Here is a 21,721-nt window from a genome sequence, read left to right on the forward strand (position 1 = left end):
GGTCAACTATCAACACCTCTGCTTTACACAGAGCTGACAAGGAGACCTATTATCCACACACACACCCTACCAGGAGGAAGTGACGTGGTGAGACAGAAAACGGAGAGGCCTAACCCTGCCTGCCAGCCATCCAGAGTGGTCTGCCTGGTAAGGACAAACAGCCAAAGTTCCCTTTCTTGGCTCACTTTCCAGAGGGAGCAGGAAAGATGCTGAGGGGCTAGTGGGGAGGAGGGACGAGTGAGACCGTGAGCTCTTCTTCAGTTTCTCCTTGAAGTAGACAGCTTGTGTCCCTCTCAAGAGGAGAATCATCATGATACAAACCAGACAATGGATGTAAATACCAGTCTAGGCCTGGGGAAAAGAAGGACCTATTCCTCTAAATAGTCCAGTTCTGCCCAAGCTAACTACGTGGAAAAAGTCTTAGCATAGAGGGTGCTGAATTAGCATGTCAGGACACCACAGACTTCACTAGAACTTTGACTTGGTAGAAGAATCGAATAGTGTCTTTCACACAATCCTGCTGACCAGATGGAAAAGGTGTGGAGCTGAATATCAGAGCAGGTGGGTGAATTCTGTTCAAATGACTGTATCCACCCATGTGTTCATCTATTCCACAAATAGTTGTTAGTCACGTACTAAGTAGAGACACTGGATAAAGTTGGGAATAAGCCATCTGGGTCCCTGCTTGTATAGTAAATGCTATGACAAGGGAATGTAGGGTGCTGCGGGGACCCACAGAAGCAGGCAGTAGTCAAGAAAATCTTCCTGCAAGAAGAGGCACATTTGCTGAGATTTGAAGAATGACTAGGAGTTTCTTGGAAAGAGCAGCAAGAATAGAGGCCCATGGTGGGAAGGAAGGCACAGTGACCCCTGAAGACCTGGGTGTTCGGCAGAGGGGAGCAGAGAGTATGGGTGAGGCAAGGAGAGACAGAGTCTGAGTCTGCCAACCAGAGCAGGAGATGAAGGATCTGAAAGCAAAAAGCAAGCTAGCGGGGTTTTGAAGCTGGTTAAAGTATAGGATAGTGGCCCAAAGATCACTGAATTAAGCCAAGACTCTGACATTGGCCATACCCTGCCTGGCGTGTTGTTGGCAGATACAACTGAAGGGAGGGCAGGCGGGTTCATCCCAGGTTCCGACAGCACAGAGCGGAAAGGGAGCCACAAAAGCCGTACCGCCCAGAGCACAGGATTCGAGCCCCAACAGTAGTGTAGGCCCACAACCACCCAGCCTCTCCCCCACCACAGACCCCTGGGGCAGGACGACCAAGAGGGTGAAATTCATGTCTACCTCCTGAGGATGGAGGGCCCAGAATGGGCTTTGGTGGTCCAGAAACAATAAGTGAGAATAACCGCCTGAAGGTTCAGTGATAGGATTTACTGAGGATAAATGACAGGTCCTGCCTTTAGTCTCCAAAGATCAACTGCCAAAGGGGAGATGAGAGAAGTTATAGATCAGCAGCGATGCCTGTGCAAAAGACCAGGTGATCTTAAGAGACCACCAGCTCAGCACAACTCGGCAAGGCGGAATAACTGCTGAAAGGTTGGAGATGGTGGTCTGGATTGTACAAGAAGACGTGGCAGCCGAGACCCCAGGAAGCGGTGCACTCACTGGATGCAACTCACAGGCAGCACCATGGATAGCTCTCAACACCTCAGAGGAAGAATGGAACATCTTTTTTGGGGGAAGAACGAAGACTTTTTTTTTTTTTTTTTTTTTTTTTTTTTTTTTTTTAGAACTGAGCATCTTCAATTTGGAAAATTTTAATTTGGAGAAATGCCTTTACATTTCTATAGGGTTGCATGGTGGGACAGGAAGCAAACACGAACCAGAATCAGTGGGCATGGGGATTGTAACATAAGATTAATGGACAGCATTTGTTAAGTGTTCACCACGGCTGTGGTCTAAACACCGTATAGCATTAACTCATTTAAGCCTTGCAACAACCCTGCGAGGCAGATGCTATTATTGTTGTTGTTATTATTATTATCATTACTATGAGAGATTAATTTGCCCAAGATCACCCGAGGTGGGAAGGGGGGTACATGATGGAGGCAGGCTTTGAAGTCAGGGGCTGGCAGATTCCAGAACCAGCGAACTGACCCACAATACTGGACTGTGAAAGTGCACGGACAACTTCTCTGGTGCCAGGCAGATTCATTCTCACAATGACCCCATGAGGTCAAATCTATTGTTATCCCCATTTGTCAGGTGAAGAAAGCTAAGGCCAAGAAGTTAAGTGACTTACCCAAAGTGTCAGAGTCTGGAGGACGAAGAGGGTTTAAACTCAGACAGGTAGATCTCCGAACCTACACTCTCAACATCCAAGTTCTGTGGCCTTCCCCAGAACTGCGGGGAGATGAATTTTAGGGGGAAACTTGCAACAAAAATGATAATCAGCCAAAACATTTGCAGTCAGGAACAAAACAGAGTCTGAAGTAGTGAGCTTCCTGTCTCAGGTGGTATTCAATAGAGACCAGAGATCCACCCGTAAGGAGGGGGGTCCTGCAGTGACTTAAAACAGTGGTCCTCACAGGGTAGGCCACAGATGAGCATCCTCAGCATTATCTGGGGCCCTGTTAAAAATGTAAAATTCCAGGCCTCCCCCAGACCCACCCAATCAGAAGCTCTGCAGGTGGGGCCCAGCGATCTGGATTTTAACGAGCACTCCAGGTGATTTTGATGCATGCTGATGTTTGAGAACCAGAGGCCTAGAATGACCCCTGGGGTCCTTTTCAGCCTCAATCCTGTGATTCTCCACCACCGACAGGAGATGTGATGCTGTGATGCCATGGAGCCCTGGGAAGTCCTTGGCTCCCTGCTCCTGCTTTTCCGCCCAATTGGGCAGGCTTTTTGGAATAGCATATTTCAGTTCTGCAAAGCAGATGCAGGAAGGCTTTGCACAAGTTCCCCTCGTTCCCATATTTAAAGAGCTCATCCCTGCAGTTGTTCTGAGAACTCTATAAACCCCCTTCCATCAGCAGCCTATCTACATCCGTCCCTTTAATAGCGTAAGACTTAATTGTCTCCTATGGATTGGAACCCTCTTCACACAAACTAGAATCTTAGCTCCTTCTCGCTCCCTTTTTTCCCCTGCCTTCCTTAGCCACCATTCAGCATGGCACCAAAGGATTTGGAGTCGAAGCTGCCACTCCCCCCGGATCTCACTCCATCTCATTATCCCCGATCTGTATGATCACCATGGGGACTCTCTCCTCCCCGGCTCTTGCCGTGGCCTCATTACCTGATGTCTCCCAGCAGAGACAGCAGTGTCTATCCCCTGAGGTCCAGCCTTCAGCCGCAGACCCTCTCTGGGCTGCACCCGCCTGCCCAAGATGCAAGATGGAACTTCATCTCCAAGAAGGATGGATCAGGACTCTCGGGGATCAATTCCTACAGAGCATCCCACAACCAGGGTCTTCTCAGCTCTGAACACATGCAGAATACATTTCAACGAAAAGGCTGCAAATATGCCCATGGGCTGCAAGTATGTGATAAATAGCAGGCCAGGAGGAGTCTGGGAGCTAACATGCAGAAGCATCCTGAAGGACACCTCTTTCTCTCTCTCTCCCTAATGCTATGGATAATAGTCACAGACAGCCAGATCCTACCATTTCCGCTGTGGGACACACAGGTGTGCAGGCAGTGGGTGAATGCCATGTACTGAGCTGCACGGAGTACTGGGCACCAGGGTTGGCCCCAAGGCAGAGGGTACATAAGCCTCAGAGCTCATAGTCTGACGGCAGAGACATGGCCCCCACCCTGAGAGGATCCTTTCTTTCCTAACATTTATTAAACATCAGGCACCGTGCAAACAGCTTTAGACACTTTATCTTCGTTAATCCTCACACTAACTCTGGGAAGATGATACTGTAAGGTTCCACCATATGAAATTTTTGCAGGTCAAAAACATCTGAATACGGTTCTGCCTAATAGTAGTATTTCTACCTCGTAGAGGAAGAAACGGAGGCTCCGGGGTCACGTGACTTGCCCAACGTCACAAGGCGCAGACATGTCAGACTCACAGCCTAACTCAGATCCACCACATTTTGCCAAACCCCGGATGCACCGTGATGTGTTGAGAGGCCAAGAAAGAAAAAAATCCTGTATGTGATCCCAGTTATGACATGCGACACACAGTGATTTCAGGGAAGTGAGAAGGTGGAGGCAGGAAGTCCATCTTAGAACCAACGAAATATATTATTTGACTCCAAAACAACTCATTCCACCTCTTGGTAGTGATGGGGGGAGAGGTGGCCTTCTACCCTTTGGAGCAGCTTCTTGTCCAACGGGGGAGGCAGGACACTCATGCCCAGGAGAAAGCCCTAGACACACCCACAAGCCTAACCCCGGCCAAGGCCGGTCAGCCCTGGTAAACAAGGCAGAGAGATCCAAGGAAGCAAGGCGGAGAACGTGACAGAGTGACCTTTGGGGAGAGGGGACTGCCAGGCTTATAGTCAGAGGCAGGGGGACCCCAGACATAACTCCAAAGGAAATAAAACCAGGTGGGGGGGGTGCTGAGCTGCTCTGGTCATGGCTGCCATAGAATGGGGCCAAAGGTTAACAAAAGCAAGATCAGAAGGACCTGTGGTCCTCAAACCCAACACCTTGGGCCTCCACCCAGTCTCCACACTTCCATTCTAATAGAACTTTGTCTCTGGGGCACAGGGAGAAGCAGAAGAAAGCAGAGACTCCATGAGCAAGCATAGGTGTTGGTCCAGCCCACGAGGCTCTCAGGGGCACAACATTTCAGCAAGGGCCCCCTCTTGCGGTCAGGGGCACTGGCCCAGGGTCACTATGTGAGAGCCTGCTGAACCCCCCAGCCTGCTCACTCACCTCCCCCTCATCCAGGCCCTATGATGCTGTCACACCCCGTGAACACCAGCAAGAAGAAAGGCCAGTCTTTGGGCAGCATTTAATCTCTTCTGCAAAGACATCCTACCTCTCTGATTCTGGGAGGCAGATGGTATCATCCCCATTTTACAGATGGGGAAAACAAGGTCCTGGGAAATAACATGACCCATCTGCTTGTGCCTGTTTCAAACCTGTCACCTCTCCAGGGGCTCTCAGCAGTGCAGTTTTCCCCCACTTTCAGAACCACTCCATCCCTGGTGGCCACCATCACCCCAGTCTCCCTGCATCCCCCAGGAAGAAGGAACATGTGAATGAGAAAGGTAAATTTGAATTTGCCTTTGCTCTTGTAGAGGTGGCCTGGCAGAAGGGCTGCACCCAGGTGCCCACACCCAGCCCAGAGAATCTGGGAGAGAGTTCAGGTTCCAGAGTCCAGCGTCAGCGGGCCTGCCCCGCATTCTGTCCACTGGTCTCAATTCCTGGCAAGCGGGCTCTATCTAGAAGGTCGGAATGTGACTCTTGCTTAAAAAAATCAAATGACCATAAAACCTATTAGCCTGGAAAGGATGTTGGAAGGGGGAGGGGTTGGGATTGGGGAGGGTAAAGGGAGGTGAGGGGAAAAGGAAGAACAAAGAACAATTCACCGACCACCTGCTCTTGCCAGCTCACTGGCTGAAGGATGGAGGTGGGGGGAGACACAGCCATGGGGCCCTTTCCGCAAGGCTCTGACGATGTCTGTGAGGACAGCCTAGTGGCTGCCAAGGGAGTGAGTAGGCAGGAGTCCCCAGAGCAGAAGGATTCCTATGGCAGGGGTTGGGGGGGGGGACATCCATCCCCAAGGGAAAGGCCATCCTTCATTTCAGGCTTGAACTGGAGCGTTGGACAGAGTCCAGAAGCCCGAACAAGGTGGGATGGAGTCCATATGAGTGTGTTGGTGGGAGGGGTGGCAAAGACCACCCATCCTTTCCTCTAGACGAAGCAAATCTGCCACGCGGCCATCCGCAAGGACAGCGGGACTCTGCAAACCAGCACTGGCAGGGTTAAACATCGCAGAATCCACACAGCCCTCTCCAACCCCAGGCCACACAGAGCCCAGCCCTATGAGGCCACATGCAGCACCCAGAGCCATGGGGGCTGGGGAGCTCCGCTCAGCACCTCTGCCACCCGGTGCTTTCACACTTCCAATCACACAGTCAGACACACAGGACCTGGAGTCAGGCTGCCAGGGGTTCCCATCCGGCGTCTATCTCTCTCTCTGGCCCTGGGATCTCAGGCAAGTAAGTAAGCGACTTTGCCAAGCTTAGTTTCCTCATCTGCAAAAAGGAAACAATGCCTTCTGGGCAGCGAAGGCTAAGTAAGATGGGGAAGCGGGGGTGGGGGGCGGGGACATTGCAGCAGCTGCATTTACTGAATGCTTAGTATCCCCCAGCATGGCTGGTCAGCGTTTGGAACCCCATGGTACCTGGAACCTTGTAAGTGCTCTGTAACCTGCGGCCCTCCTTTTGTCCCTGATGTGTGTGATGTGATGTCGCTCCAGCCCCAGGTGGGGCCCCAGGCAGGAGACACACACTGATACCTCAACACAGGCACACTGCCCCCTGGTGCTGCTGAGGGGGAATTGGCACCTGGGAGAAGGGGTACTCCAGCCCAGGAGCCCCCCCGACGCTGTGTGCACCTGGCCCTAGGGCCCCTCCATCCATGCAGAGCTCCAGTCCAGTCACACCAGCCTCAGGAGGACAAACCCTGCTCCTGGAACTTCGCTCCTCGTTGTTGCTGGGCAGGGCCTGGAGCGCTCCAGGCTCTTCTCTGCTGCTGCTGCTGCCCAGTCAAATGGAGCCCTGGCTCTAGTTTCTCCACTGTCCCTCTAGAGGGTCTGGAGAAAACAAGGCGGGGCTCAGGCTCAAGCCCCAGGAGGCAGGGGCAGCTGTCTGTCATGGGATGGAGGAAGTGTGGCCTCAGCAGATCATAAACAAACCGAGCTGCTGAGCACAACCGAGTCTCCTCCCAAAAGGGCACCCCCAGCAGCCTCAAGCCACCTCCCTTATATACGGCCTTGGAGCCCAGCCCTAAGAGGAGGGAGACTTCTAACGTCCACAGGAGACTCTGTGCTTCTTCCTTGGGGGGACTTTGTTTCCTAGAGCCAGAACACAGAGAGTCTGTGGAACACAGGGACTCAGGGAGGCTCACAAGCCCTAGCAAGGATCCTAAGAGCAGCTAAGCAGCCTTGCCTTCCTGAAGGGGTGGGGGACAAAGAGCTGCCCCTCAAAGCCCTTTCAAAATAGCACAGCGAGCTGGACTTCTGAAGTCAGCTGTCATGCCAGCAACAGGGGGATGCAAGTGACCTTGGAAGAGCCCAGGCAAGACACAATGCCTGACTCGCCCTGCATAAGCCACCTCCAAAAACCCCAGATCATCCTGATGTCGGAAGACTGTTTAGCGCAGTGCGAGGCAGGCATCAAGAAGAAATTAAACTCCAGCTTGGAGGAGGAGGGAAGCCCAGGCTGACAGGAGTGGTTGGGCTGTAAAGTGGAGGCAGAAATTCCTCAAGTTAATGCTTTCCAAGGCCCCTCGGGCCACTCCCAGGTCTTGTCTGAAGCTATTTACTTCCAGGGGGGAAAGCCCTATTGATCTTCATTCAGCTCCTGTCTGCTCCTACAAGGCAGCAACGTCTCAGCGCATCACCAGTCACAGTGAGAAATTCCTCATTGTTTTACACACGGCTCCCAAACTCAGGAGATGAACGTTCAGGACCATGTGGGTGAACTGATCGCAGAAGAGGTGGACAGTGGACGGGGCAGGTGGGGGGAACTCTGGGGGATGGGATCTCATTCCCTAGGGACAGACTGCTGCGCTTGCCCACTGGGCTCCCCAGCCCAGGCTTGGGGTTCGAGGCTCATCTGTCCTGCTCTGTCTGTGGATGCTCGGACATTCTCAGGCCGAGCCAGCCCTTCCCTGCCACCCCCACCCCAACACGTATACCTGCTTTATGTCTCTGCAGTCACTTGGCTCTGAACCTCCCCGTGCCTGGCTAGAGAGCATCATCATCCACTAGAGCTTCCCAGCTGCTGCCTCTACTGTCTGGTTCCCTTTTCAAGTCCCAAGCTGGCCCTCGATCCTACAGTGTGCATATAACACAAAGGCGCCTCGGGGAAACACGAAACCTACAATGTCACGGACAGGGCAGTCCCGACCAGTCTGCTGTCAGACGTACTTCAAAGCCACAGAATATCTCAAACTGTCACAGCCAACCCAACGGGTAACAGATGAGGCAACTGAGGCTTGATGCTGGGGAGAACAGTGTGATTTGACCAAAATGGCTTAGTAAATGGGCAGAAGACAGAGCAGGAAACCCAGGCCTCCTAGCTTCCACCCTAAGGCCTCTCCGCTTCAGCTTCTAGGTCACGTAACCAGGGGATCCAGGTTCCCACGTGAGGTCAGTAAAGCCCGTCTGGCTGAGAGGACCCGTACATTAAACTGCTTTCCATGAGTTAAGACCAGAATCCATCTCAACAATAATAACGATGATAACAGTAATAATAAAATGCTGAACAATATGCCTTGAAAACCTTCAATGAGCAACACTTGATAATCACACGCAGATACATCTTCCACATATTCATAAAAAATAATCAATGATCATTTTTTCCCGCAGACTACAACCCAATTACTCTCTCTCCCTCGCTCTCTCTCTCGCTCTCCTTTGTTACTTGCAAACCATCCAAGCAATCAATGCCTTGACCTCTCCCTCTGATAGACACAATTACAAAAAGACAGAGCAATGCAATTCATCTATTCAAGATGGATTGTTTGAACACTCTGTCACACTGCTGAGCTATCCATCTCCTTGTCTAAGAGGAAATTTCAGCCCCCAAAAAAACGGCACAAAGAGAGGGGCGGGTACGCTGCTCCCTGGCCCAGAGAGCCCCTCAGACACCTGCAGGAAAACCCACTTTCAGGCTGGTGTTCAGGGATGCCTGCCTGCTGGAGGCTCCGGCACAGGGGCTCAGGCACCCATCTGGAGAATCAGAAGCACCCAGCATGCTCCAGAGCCCAATTTCCAGAACCTCAATTCCTGCAGCCCCAGCCAGAGCCCTGGAATCCCATGAGTGGATCAGAAAAGGAAGGATGGTGTCAGACCCAGCCAAGGCGGTATGTTTGGGTTTCGGCATACAATTGTGTGTGTGTGTGTGTGTGTGTGTGTGTGCAAGCACCATGTCCACATGCAAACACCATGTCCACTGCGGTTCCCTGGCTCCAGCTAAGGCTCCAGCCTAGGCTCAGAACGATGGGAGTTCAGTTCCCCAGGAAGCTCCAGAGAAACCCAGAGGCCTTAGAGCCTTCCCATCCTCCGTCCAAGCTGGCACAGCTTCGGTGGTCACGTTTGGCATCTGCACAGCACCCCAGTCCTCGGGCTGGGAATCAAATGGGGCAGGGCTCTCAGATATAAATGGTTTGGGCCGACACGCTAATTAATCCTGGGGCTTAATACGAAGAAGATTAGAAGAGAGGAGGGCTTTGCCATCCTTAATTGCATTATTACAAGCTGAACCCAAGAAAGGGCAGGCAGGCTGGGGCTTCCCCTCAGAGCAGGGAGGAGCCCCCAGTGCAAGTCAATTTCACAGTAAGAGGGGGCAGGTAAGGATACATCATTCTGCCCCTCCTTGGCTCATCCTTAGGGGCTGTCCTCATCTGCTCCTGACTTCCCAGGCCCTCAAAAGACCTCCATCCCTGAGGCAGGGCTACAGCATAGCCAGTTCCCCCCACTCCCCCTGCAGAGGGAAGAACCACAGAAGAGGAACCTGCAATGCATGGGATGGGCACACAGCACCTTTTGGTCTCCCCTCCCTCCTCCCAAGGGCACCCTAAAAACAGGGAAGGAAGGATGGAATAAAAGAAGTGTTGGCCCACTACTAAGGGACTGCTTTGCCCCTGGAATGGTGACCAGACTGGGAGCTGGAGCAGGCAAAAGAACTGAGACAGAGGACGGTGTGTTTTTTTGTTTGTTTTTGTTTTGTTTTGTTTGTTTTTTGGCTTGCAAGAGCAGCCTGAACTGCAAAGGGTTAAGTCTGACCGTGAGGGTTGTCCCCAGAGCCCTGTGCCTGGCCTCCTCTGCCTCGGGGTTGGGTTGGATCTGAGTGAGTCTGCCAGTCCGGTCGGTATGGATTGAAAGACCCCGGCGTGGGCAGCGCTTGGGATCTGCGCTGTACCCCCAACCCGATGTTGAGTTCAAGAGATTGTGGGGCCCAAGAGCAAGCCACGAAGACAGACCCCCACCCCCAGATTCCTGACTGCCTCCTAGGAAAACCTCAAGTACCGAAACGAAGCCTCACCTTGGTTCCCTGCACCCGCTCACGCCTCTAGCAGTCCGCGCCCGGAGAAGAGCCACAAGGGAGGAAGGTGGCCCTGGCTCAGCAGAGCTCGGCCCGCCCCGGGCCAGAAGTGGTGGTGGCGCCTCGAGAACCCAAGCGGCTCAAGTGTCCGGTCTGACGGCGGGCGCAGGCCCTGCGTGGCCGAGGCTCCCGCGTGGCCAGGCCGGGCCCAGCCCTGGCGGGCACGGGCCTCGCACCCGGAGGGCCCCCCTCACGGACCCCCGCACTGCCCAGAGCGCTGCCTACAGGGCGCCTGGGGCGGCCGCAACAAAGTTAAAGCCCCGAGTAAGAGAAGAGAGCGGAGACGCGGAAGCCCCGGAAAGCCGCGCGCAGCCCCGCCAGCCGCCGCCAGCTGCGGAGGGATTTCGGCTAACTTTCAAAGCCGCTCGCATCCCTCCCGCCGCCTTCCCAGCCTCGGCGGCTAGGCTCGGTCGCTCCCTTCCCCCAGCCGCGGGCGACCGCAGGAGCGACCGGCGGGGGGCTGCCCCTACTCTGCCCCAAGCTATCTGGCCGGATGGGGCCCCCGAGGACGTGCGCGGCCGCCGGGAGAGGAGACCCAATGCCCCCGTCCTGCGAAGCCGTCGCCCGCGTCCCCGCCGCGGCCGCTGGAACCGTGTCCTCGGTGGGGGCGAGGGGTCTGCGGGGAGTCAGAAGGCAAGAGAAGTTGGCGCCTTCCCCAGGGTTCCCGCTCCGCGGGGAAGCCGGGTCCCAGAACTCGGTCTGCGGCCGGTCGTGCTGGCAGTCGCGGGGGAATGCGCCCGCCACTCGGGTTCGGGTTGGAACGCTTCGTTACTCTCAGCCCGGTCTGGCCTCTCACTAGCGCGCCAAGGGCCCCTCGCCCGCCTCGGCCCGGCAGCCTCCTCCCCCACTAAGTAAGGCCCCGTGACCCCGGCTTTGGAACTTTGTCCTCATCGGGATGAGCTGCCGGTGGTCACCTGGCCCCGGCTGCCCGGAGAGATCGGGAAAATCTCTTGGGATCGCGTTCGTTGCCCTCCCCCCCAATTCCCGCCCCCGCCCGGTCGCACAGAGACCCGCGGCTCCGGGGAGCCCTTACCGATCCGGATGACGTGGGGCATCCCGCGCGAGTCCGGGATCCAGAAGGCGCACACGAGGAGCCCGGCCCAGTATTCCCAAACCAGACTCCGGAGGCGCCGCCAGGGAGCGGTCATCGTTGGGCGCCGCCGAGCTTGCCCGGGGCGCGGCCGTGGCGGGCTCCCTGGGGCGGCAGCTCTAGGCGCGGGCGCGCAGCAGCCCCCGAGGCGCCGCCTGGCCCAGCTGCCCGGCTCCGGAGCGCCGCTGCGAGTGGGGGGCGCCCCGCGGCGCCGCGCACATCTTACTGGGGGGCCGCCCCGCCGGCGCCCGCCCCGCCCGGCTGCCGCCCACGGGCCGCCCGCGAGCGAGGCTCTTGGGCTCCGCCCGGGCTCCGCTCGGACTCCGCTCCGGCTCGCTTCGGCTCGGCTCCCGCGCGGGCTCCCACCTGCCCTGGCTGCCGGGCGCTGGCGGGCGGGCTGCACGCCTCTCCGGCCGCTCCTCCTCCAGCCGCCGCCAATGCTATAGCCCGGGCTCGCACAAAGCCCCGGAGTGGAGTTGCACGCGCGCACACACTCCCTCCCAGCCCCCTCCCCGCGCCCTGCCTCCCGCCTCCCGCGCCGCCCGCCGCCCGCGCTCCCTCCGCGCACTCCCCCGCGCACACACACTTCACACTCACGCCCGCCGAGGCGTACACTCGCGCGCTCACACCTGCGCAGGGGGCGGGGAAGAGGACCCTGGACCCGGTTTAGGGGGACGCCCGGAGAACGAGGACTCTCCTCGCTTCCCAGATGTCCCCATCCGCCCTGCCGCCCCCAGTCCCTTCATCTGCGAGGGCACGGAGCCTGGGAGCCGGGCGTGGAGCAAGGGAGCTGGCACCGCGAGCTGGGCGACGTCGGCAGCCTAGCGGCCCGACCAGCTGGAGGAGACGCGCCCGCCGGAGCAGAGGGATGCGGAGCCCGCCGTCTGCGGAGTCTCTCTTCCCAGCTCCCACGCAGCGGGCGCAGGCTGGACGGCGGCGGCGGGAGACCGACCCGGGAAGCGGTTGCCCTTCCGAAGTCCAGCCCTCGGGGAGGCACAGTTGGGGTTGGGGCTCCGGGGAGACAGATTTCGAAGAGAACTGTGCACGCTGGGCTAAGGGAGCTGCAGGATCTGATAGGGGTGGGACTGCCCAGGCCAGACCCTCTACCGAGGAAGGCAGGACTTGACCGCGCACTGCAGCCACAGACAGGGCTTTCGGAGGAAAATGGCTAAATCCTTGGACTCGGAGGGCATCTGAGATGCACCCTGGTACTTCCCATCCGCCTTTCCCCTACTATGCAGGAAGGGCTAGCCCCCTTCGTCTTCCCCCCTGAGAAAAGAATAAAGAAAAACTGTCATTTCCGTGAGATGGAGCAAGACCCAGGGGGAGCAAACTAGAAAGGGTTAAAAAGAAAAAAAAAAAAACCTTGTTTATTAGCAATAATAAATTTTTTTTTCAAGTGGCGCTGGGTGTGGAGGGAAAGGAAGGGCTGTGGAGCGAGTCTGGAGCAGGAGGCTGGGAATTACGCAGTTAGGCGAGTTTAATGACCTTTTTGACAGAGACAAAGCGGTGCCGATACAGTAGATAAATAAACGGATCTGTCACCCGGCAGCGGCTAGGCTGTGTGTGAATTTATTTTTCTCATTTAAATAATTTGATCTATTCCATCATTCCCAATCTCTCCCATTTGCCAGCTGTCTGGTAAGAGCGTGGCCCCCAACATCTGAAAAGCGAATCTTTAATTTTCTTACAAATAGCCCATCAGTCCAGCTCTATTCCGGCTGTTAATTTCCCTGTCTTTACTTTCTCTTGCTTTCTGGAAGTAAGGGACGTTGGCATTGTGTGGAGATGTGAACATTCCATCGTGGCCAATCCTACCCATTGCAAGTGGACTCCTTCCCACCCGATGGGGGAGGCAGCTCTGGTGGTGGGAGGAGGATTTCCCTGGGGCTCTTCTGAGAAGGGGAAGAGGTGTACAGGTCTTGAGGCCATCCTTAAAGCCACCTTCTTTGCCAGACCTGGGCCTTCCTCACCCGGCAGCAGGAGCCACTGGTTCCCCCAAGCAGCCACTGGAAAATGTTGCCCAAGAGATCAGAAGGAAGGCCATGCAGACCAGAGCCAGAGAAGTGGCAGCTACCACCCCTTGGTGGAGAGTAATGGGCCCCAGTAGGCACCAGCAAGGAGGAAGCACATGAGAGGCGAGCAGAGGGCCCCACCCTCCAGGACAAAGCGGGGGGAGGCTCTTCATTGAAGATGGGACACCCCATCCTCATCACTTGGGTTAGTTGCTCCAAGGAACCAAAAAATCCTGGCTCTTCTCTAAGGAAGGAGGAGATCCAAGTGTCCTAATGGGGGATGGGAATGGGGATTGGCAGGACCTGAACTTAAGGCAAGGGACCGGAACCGAGGGCTCACAGAGTACCACCAACAGCGCCCCAGGATGGGTAGGGGTTGGGTAGGAGGGAAGAGCCTGGATGCTAGTTCTGTCTGTTTGTCCAGCAAGCAGCCTGTTGCCAGGAGAGGGGTAGGGAGCAGGGAAGAAGTGGCCTGGCAGGGAAACTGCCCAAGCAGAAGGGGAGAGGGGGGACTTGGGGGGAATGGGCAGATCTGCACCCTAGATTAGAAGCCAGTGAAAGGCCAGTGGGAGGGAGGGAGGGATGAAAGCTGGGGAGCAGGAGAAGGAGCAGCCTCCAAGAAAACCAGCAGCAGAGAGGGACTAGAGAAGTCAATGGATAAAGGCAGAGGGGGAATCTGAGGGCCCCAGGGCATGATGTGTCCCTGGCCCCTGCGGGACCCTCCCTGGACCCTCGCCTGGTCCAGAGAAGCAGCAGGAGCTGGGCCTCACTCCTGCGGCATCCCAGAGTGGGCAGGTGTTAGCCAGCGAGGGAGGCTTCCCTCTGCTGCCACGTTGGCTGCGGTGGGAAACAGCCTCCAGCTGCAGAGGCTGTGGGGCTAATTCAATGGGGTCCGCACCCCATTGGGAGCCCTGGGCTTAAAGGGAAGCCGGCTGTCCCTGACCCAGAGCTGGGCCTTATTGTGGACCTAGCTGCAAGCCCTTTGGTACCATGGTGGTCTTCCCAAACTGACAGCAGCCGGCTCCCTTCCGGTCTGGGAAAGGGTGGGTTGCATTATCACAACAGAAACAGCAGCAATGGTAATCATGACTGCTAGTATTTGTTACATGTCTTCTATATTCCAGACTACGTACTCACGCAACCTACCTTACGGGTGTGCATCACTCCATCTAACCCTGTCCACAGCCTGGCAGTTTAGAATCCTTGTGATGTTTACATTTTTCAGGGAAGACTCAGCCTCGGGAAGGTTAAGAGGTCCAAAGTCACACAGCTAGTATGTGACCTTCCTCTCCTCGCTTCCTCCCTCCCCCCCCTTTTCCACCCTCCTCCTTCCTTCCTCTTTTTTCCCTCCCCCCTCCTTCCTTCCTTCCTTCTTTCCTTCTTTCTTCTCTCCTTCTGCCCTCCTTCCTGTAACACACATGCGCCATCCCTGCTAGGTACTGTGGGAGAGGAGCCTGGGTCTGCATGTGGTCCTTTCTGCTTCTTAAGCTTGTAGGCTTGACCCCTGCCTTGTCCTGCCTGGACTGAGCAGGGGACAGGCTCTAGCAGAAGATCCCCTCAGCTCTGCTGGAGGCCCACTGGGGCTTCTGGCTGTTTGAAGGAAAGGCTTAGAGTAGAATAGGATTTGGGCCCTTTACTAGAGGGAACTGGAACTCCCCCAGGCTCAGGTGGAGAAGCCCGCAGCCCCCTCTCCCTTGCTGTGGTGCCTCTTCCAGGCTGTCCTGCCACCAGCAGCCACGGAGGCTGGCGGGCTCTCAAGCTGCATCCCATGGGATTGGGAGCCACCAGTCCTGGCTTTTTGAATTGTTGGTAAACAAGTCTACCCACCAGCCAGGGCTCGGCTCCTCGCTCCCCCGCGAGGCAGCCAGCGCCGGATTTATGAGGCCTCCAAACCTCATTCAGACTAATGCAGCTTTTCATTCCAAAATAAAAGGGGCCGCTGTCTGAAAGGACAAGTGCTCCCGCATTTCATTAACATCCCCGAAAATGGCTGAGCTGGCCCAAGTCCCTGCCAGCGAGATTCATGTCTCCCGCTGGCTCACAGGTGGGGGTAGGGGAGGAAGAAGCCCTACCCGCCCTGGGCCCTCCCGGCCCCTCCCGGCCCCTCCCGGCTTCTGCGGGAGACTCCCAGTGGTGGCCAAGCAGGCTCATTTGGACGAGTCCCCTGTGTGTGCATTTTGTTTAGACCGATCCACTCCAGCCCTCAATCCCCCCACAATCACGGTGAGTGATGAGGCCCTGGGCTCGAGTTACCGAGATTCATGATCTCCGCTTCCCAGGGAAACCACCGAGCACCGGCTTGCGGTTGTTGAGTGCAGATTCCTAGCACTGGAGTGCCCTCTGCTGAAGCCTGCCTCCCGTCATCTCCCTTCAGGCTGCCCCGGCGGGCTGGCTGCGGGCGGCGGCTGGATGCTGGAGACCTCCTCCTGCCGGTGTCCCACTACCCGCCCAGCTATTGCTGTGCACACCTGCCTGCTGGCTGCCTCCTAGAGGATGAGGGAACAGGCTGCCTTACCTCCTCTCACCCCAGAGGGGGCCTGGACCAGAAGGAGGCCACTGTCAGCGGTCCCCGGATCTTTTGCGAACTGCCAGAGCAGGGAGGAGGAGGGAGACAACATCCCTAAACCCGTGCTTGGCTCCCCAGCATGCTCTCCACGGGGAAGTGGGTCCAACCACAAAAACCAAGCCTCCACCCTTTACAGGACACCGAGACTTGCCTCTGGGCCCAGGGACGGGAGACTCATTCTTCAGCCTGGAGCCTTCGTCCTTCGTCCCTGTCCCAGGAAGGGAGAAGCACAGCAGCGGCCCTGCTGTCCCCTGAGCAGGCAACAGGCCCCGCAAAGGTTGTATCACCTTAGATTTTTGTCAACAGTCAAGCAAGTTCATTCCCACTGAAGTCAATTCCTGTGTTTATTGTCAGCTTAACCCGCTGCTGTGAGTTATTTCTCAGCAGTGAGGGAGACAGGTAGACAAGCCACCAGAGATATGTTATTTTACTGACACGTGCGTTTCAGGAGCGCGGGCGCAGTGGGCGGAGGGGTAAATGACACGCCGCGATCCTGTTTGTATTTGTACATAACCGTGCAGCCGCTGATGGGCCCGATGCTCCGCTGCTGGAGGGGGAGGGGGAGGGGGAGGGGAGCAGGGGACAATGCCCGCAGCCAGGGGTCACTTCCCTGTCCGGTGGGCCTTGATTCCTGGTGAGTGGATGAGAGTCAGTCCGTCACTCAGTTGTTCCCTAATTGATTTATTCATGCTCTCGGTCATTCACTCGTTCATTAATTTATTACCCAGTTCCTTCCCCATTCTTCCATCATCCACCCGTCCACCCATCCTTTCATTCAGTCCCTCAATGCCTCGCTCAGACCTTCACTCGTTCATCCCATTCTTCCCTCGTCCACTCAGTTACTTGCTCACGCCTTCACTCATTCATTTGCTTACTCATCCACTCTTCTCTTCAATCACTCAGTTGTCCACACATTCATTCATGTATTTAGTCCTTTGCTCGATCACCCACTCGCTCAGTTACACACACACACACACACACACACACACACACACGCCCACTCCTTCCCTCCCTCACCCAGTCATTCATGCACTCTCTGCCCACCAGCCCCGGCAGAGACCCACCTGCGGCTCCTGTCCCTGGGGCCACTTTTCAGGCTGGGTGTCCGACACCATCCAACCTCATGGGATGGCCTGGGGTGCTCCCCGCGGTGTCCTAAGCCCTCCCTGGTCAGCCACCTGGGCTTCTTGGCCCCTACACGGCCCCCAGCTCTCCTGTCCCCCGCTGAATCACGAAATTCAGCAGTGTTCAGCCTCCGGCTCACACTCTGACTGTGGAGTTGGTAGTCGGTCTTGGGTTTGGACTTGCCAGCAAATCCAGGACTCACAAAAACCCAGGGCCCAGGTCTGATGTTGGGTGTAATATTAGAGGTGTCACCTGATGCCACCTCCCTGGGCCACAGACACCACACTGGCTTCCACTCATGTGACGGCTTCATCCTTAAAACAACCCAGGGTTGAAGGAATGAGCTCAGAGCGTCAAGTTCCCACACATAACTTGCTAGGGGCGAGTGTGGCAGAAGCAAGCGTGTGCCTTGGCTCCGTGTGATAGGGAGATAGGGATGAATGGACAAATAAATGATGTGTAAGGGAGAATAATGAATGCATCAATGAGCAAATGAATTAACAAATGCACTTGCAAGAACGACTTGTGCCCAACGAACAAGTGGCAAAACGGGGCTTCTGACCCAAGTTTCTGGGCTCCAGGCCCAGTGCTCTCCCAGTTGCTCAACAGTTGCTCCCTTCGACCACACCTCGACCTTGCAGGGTAACAGCAGAGTTGGAGGGGGAGGTGAGGCAGAAAGAGAGCATGAGCGGGCCAGCAGTACAGTTTTCTGGGGGAAATGCCTCCCTCAGAGGGAGCACAGAGCTCTTCTTGTCCGCACCTGTCCCCCCGCAGGCAGGAGGCTGCCATCATCCTCCCTTAGAGAGAGAGAGAGAGAGTGCGAGAGAGCCTCAAAAACCCAATCACTCAGTGATAAGAAAATAAACAAGTGAACTTCTCTCCAAGTTTGCCAGACTTCCCTGCCCGAGGCCAGCTTAATTAAAGTTGATGTAGAATTTTAAAGTGGGAAAATAATTAGAACAAGTGGTAGAAAAGAGAGAGGAAGGAAAACATTGTTTTGTTTTGTGTTTTGCTCCCTCTTAATTATGCCACAGACTGTCTCTCCCGTGGATCCCATCCCCAGTCCACCCTCCGCCAAGATTCCAGCAGGTGGTACGTTGTGTGAGCGGCGCAGGCACACCTGTGTCTCTCTGGCACGCAGGTATGGCCCTTCTCTGCCTGCAAGACAGACAAGGTGGCAGGCAGCCAGGCTGGGCGTGAAGAGGAGCACGTGACCGCGACGCTCAGAGGAGGACCCAGAAGGAGATAAGGATGATGGGCTGTCGAGAAGAGATAGTGCCTCCCTGCTCCAGGTCCAGGGTGGATAGTCCTAAACTCCCCAGGAGGCTAGTCCCGGGCTCTGATCCTGGCAGTCCCAGCCCTCACCCCATGGAGCGGCAGATCCCCAGTGATAGAGCCCCTACCCGACCTTGTTCCGGCAAGAGATTTTCCTCTAGCAACTGCCCAACATGGCAGAAGGTGTTGGTGTTTGCGCCGGGAAGAGGGCTGGGGGTGGCCAAAATTCCAGCTGCAGCGGGGGCTAAAAACAAGCTCATCCTGAAACCCAGCACTCAGAGTTCAGACATGTCTTTGCTTTGTGGCTGTTCCTGCTGCCTTGTCCGTGGACAGCAAGGGCACGGTGACACGGAGCACCATCCTCAGAGAGCTGGTCCAAGGCAGGGGCAGCCTGGGCAGGGGAGAGCTACAGACTCCTCCGGGGGAAGGAGAAGGGACAGATTCCTCAAGGTTTCATTGAATGGAGCTGGGCAGGCCTGTTTTACTGGAAAGCATGAACTCTGGAGCAGGGCGGACTGGCTCCCGTCTGCCCTGTATCTTCCCAGCTAAGTGCCTCTGGGCAATTTACCTCTGTTTCCTGTCTGCAGAATGGGCCCGATACTAATATCTTTCCTGCAGGGTTGTTGTAAGGATTAAATGAGTTAACACATGTGATATGCTTGGAATAGTACCCAACACCTGGTTAGAGTGTGTTCTTAGTGATTAACTCGCTCTGCTGCATGGCCATGGTGGGCCTTGAGGAGGCTGTGGGAGAAAACCCTCCTCTCTTGTAAGCATCTAGTAGGAAGAATGGTGTGTACACACGCACACACACACACACACACACACACACACACACACACACACAATCACTCACACTCCAGGCCTTCCAGGGTTCCTGGGGTGGGGAAGGGCTCAGAAGGAACGCTGTGTCCACCAGACCCTCTCCCCCTCTCCCCCACCCACCAACACTGCGTGGAATGCCCATAGAAGCTGGGGTTGCTGGCGGTGGGGTTGGGGGGGTCTTCATGTTCTGTAGTGGGCAGACTGGCTACCGTTGGGAGGAGGAGGGGTGCTTGTACCCCAAACCTGCTGCCAGGCTTGGACATTTCTCCAGGCTCCTTCCCACCAAGCTCCCACCCCTACCAGCCCGGGCTGCCTCTCAGTCCTGACATAGATGACGTGCTCTCCCTGCGTCTCAGTCCAACATCTTCTCATCTCCAGGGCTATTCCCTGGCCGCTGGCCTGAGAAACAATTCAGGAGATCCTATTTAGGAAGAGAATGCCTGCCTCTCCCATCCAGCACTGGGAGCTTTCAGAAGCCTCAGGGAGGACTGGGGTCCCCAGGCTAGCTCCCTTGCTGCTAATGCTGAGGACAGAATGGGTGCAGCTGGGAGAGGAAGTTTGGGCCGTAACCTGGACTTGGGGTGGAGGAGGCCTGGCTACCAGAGCCAGCCCCAGCTCTGTGTTATTTCTGAGGCACCAGGGGGGTCTAGGTTCTGCTCATCAGTTAATCCCAGTCTCCCACCCCCTACCTGGGTTTGGTTGGGTTGAATTCATGGGGCTGGGCAGGAACAGGTGCCAGTGGCCACAGCCTCATTTCCTTGATCTGACTTTATGACATTCTGTTGACTCTGCCAACTGGGTCCCTTTGCTCTCAAGCATGTGCCTGCGTCCCTTCCAAGAACCAGGATACTCAGAGACACCCAGAGAGGCCCAGAGAAGCTCTGAGCAGCTTCAGGAGAGCTGGGAACCAGAGAACAAGGTTCTGATGCCCATTCTGGGGTACGAGGGAATGTGACATGGCGCACAGGCTCTCCATGTCGAGGACAAGAGGGCTCCTATGTATTGGGTCTTTAATGGTGTCCTTAATGCCCCAGGGAAGAGAGGAGCTTGACAGAGCAGCTAAAAGGGCCCCAAATGGCTTTTTCCATGACACCCACTCCTTGGATGTCCTCAGAGAGAGCTGATGTGTGGGATGTGCCCCAGGGAATCAAGAGCCCTTAGCTACGTGGTTATTATCTTGCTGATTCTTGTCCTGTGACCAGAGGCCAAGGCAGAAGGACAAGGGTATGGACAAGAATTCCACAGAGCATGGTGTGGTGTCGAGGCCCATGCTTGCATCTTCTCACATACCACTGAGCAAAAAATAGAAACAATTTTCCAGATAATTCAATGGAAAACCCTTTTACACCAACCACACTTGCAGCTAGTTCCAAATTTCTGCCAAGCTGCTCCCCTCATTCCTGCATTTATTCCTTTCTGCTGGCCAACCCTCTGTCCCAGGGAGGCCAGGAAGGGCCGATGTGATATAGGGAGGGCTGTAAGGCCAGAGGTGGCATTCATGGCGACAAGTGGCCGAGGCCCAATGGCACAGAGAGGGACAGAGGAGATGCAGGCAGAGATCATAGGGTCCCAGAAGGGTAACATGTGGACACTTTGATGGGACAGGTGAGAACTTGAAAACCCAAAGAGGGGACAAAGGGGCAAACAAGGAGCCAGATCCAAAGCAGGAGCTCTTGGAACCCAGACAAGAGTTGGAGAAAGACAGCTAGGAATGGTGGTAACTCAGGAGAGAGCAGAGGGGACAAAGTTGGGAACCCAAGAGGGGACATCTCCCCCCCCCCCACCTCCCCCAAGCAGCTCCCGGTCTTGAAGAAGAGACATGCCACAGATAAAGCTGATGGCCAGAGGAGAGTGGTTTTAGAGTAACCAGCAGGTGAAGGCCACGTTTAGTGCCTTTTCCACCTAAGCTCTGAAGCACTATCCACACCCAGTACAGAAGAAGCCCGGGTGTCATAGGCGCGGAGACCCGCTATGTGGTAGGGGACTAACCTAGTCTGTGCCCCCATGCACCTGACGTTGAGGAGCTCCTGGAACTGGTGGGAGGGAGACCAGGCCTGGAAGCAGAGCAGCCCACCAGTGGGGCCACGTGCGCATGGCAGGCGGACTTAAGCCGGGGTTGGGGGAACCCTGAGGATGGAGAGCCCTCAGCAAAATCCAATGGCTTCCTTGATAAAGATGAGAGAGCGGTTTAAGCCCAGCGAAGCGGCCTCAAGTCCAGGCGAGTGCGGCACTCGCCGCCTGCAGGATTTCCGTGACCTCTCCGTCCCTTTCCTCCACCTCATCCACCAGCTCTGCAGTCAGGCTCTGAGTTTGCGCCCCGGCCTGCCCCCACCTCCAAGGCAGAGCTGCTTACAGAATCACCTGTAAGTGATTGGTTTTCAATGGCTTTTTAAGGCATCATTGACATACCATAATCTTCATCTATTTTAAGACTATAATTCAATTGGGGGGGGGGGCTGCCTGGGTGGCTCAGTGGGTTAAGCCTCTGCCTTCGGCTTAGGTCGTGATCCCAAGCCCTGCACTGGGCTCTCTGCTCAGCGGGGAGCCTGCTTCCCTGCTCTCTCTCTGCCTGCCTCTCTGCCTACT

At 55.8% G+C, this 21,721-nt stretch overlaps 1 protein-coding gene across 1 annotated transcript in view; it reads right to left on the bottom strand.

Moving 5' to 3' along the window:
• GRIK3 (glutamate ionotropic receptor kainate type subunit 3) overlaps nt 1–11,462 on the bottom strand; it is a 222,314-nt gene extending 210,852 nt beyond the window's left edge. Inside the window, exon 1 of the mRNA XM_059377288.1 lies at nt 11,273–11,462. Coding sequence (XP_059233271.1) covers nt 11,273–11,387 — 115 coding nt within the window. The 5' untranslated portion in view covers nt 11,388–11,462. The remainder of the gene's footprint in view (nt 1–11,272) is intronic.
• Nucleotides 11,463–21,721: the final 10,259 nt, after the last annotated feature.

This window comes from Mustela nigripes, chromosome 14 (assembly GCF_022355385.1).
Source record: "Mustela nigripes isolate SB6536 chromosome 14, MUSNIG.SB6536, whole genome shotgun sequence".
NCBI lineage: Eukaryota > Metazoa > Chordata > Mammalia > Carnivora > Mustelidae > Mustela > Mustela nigripes.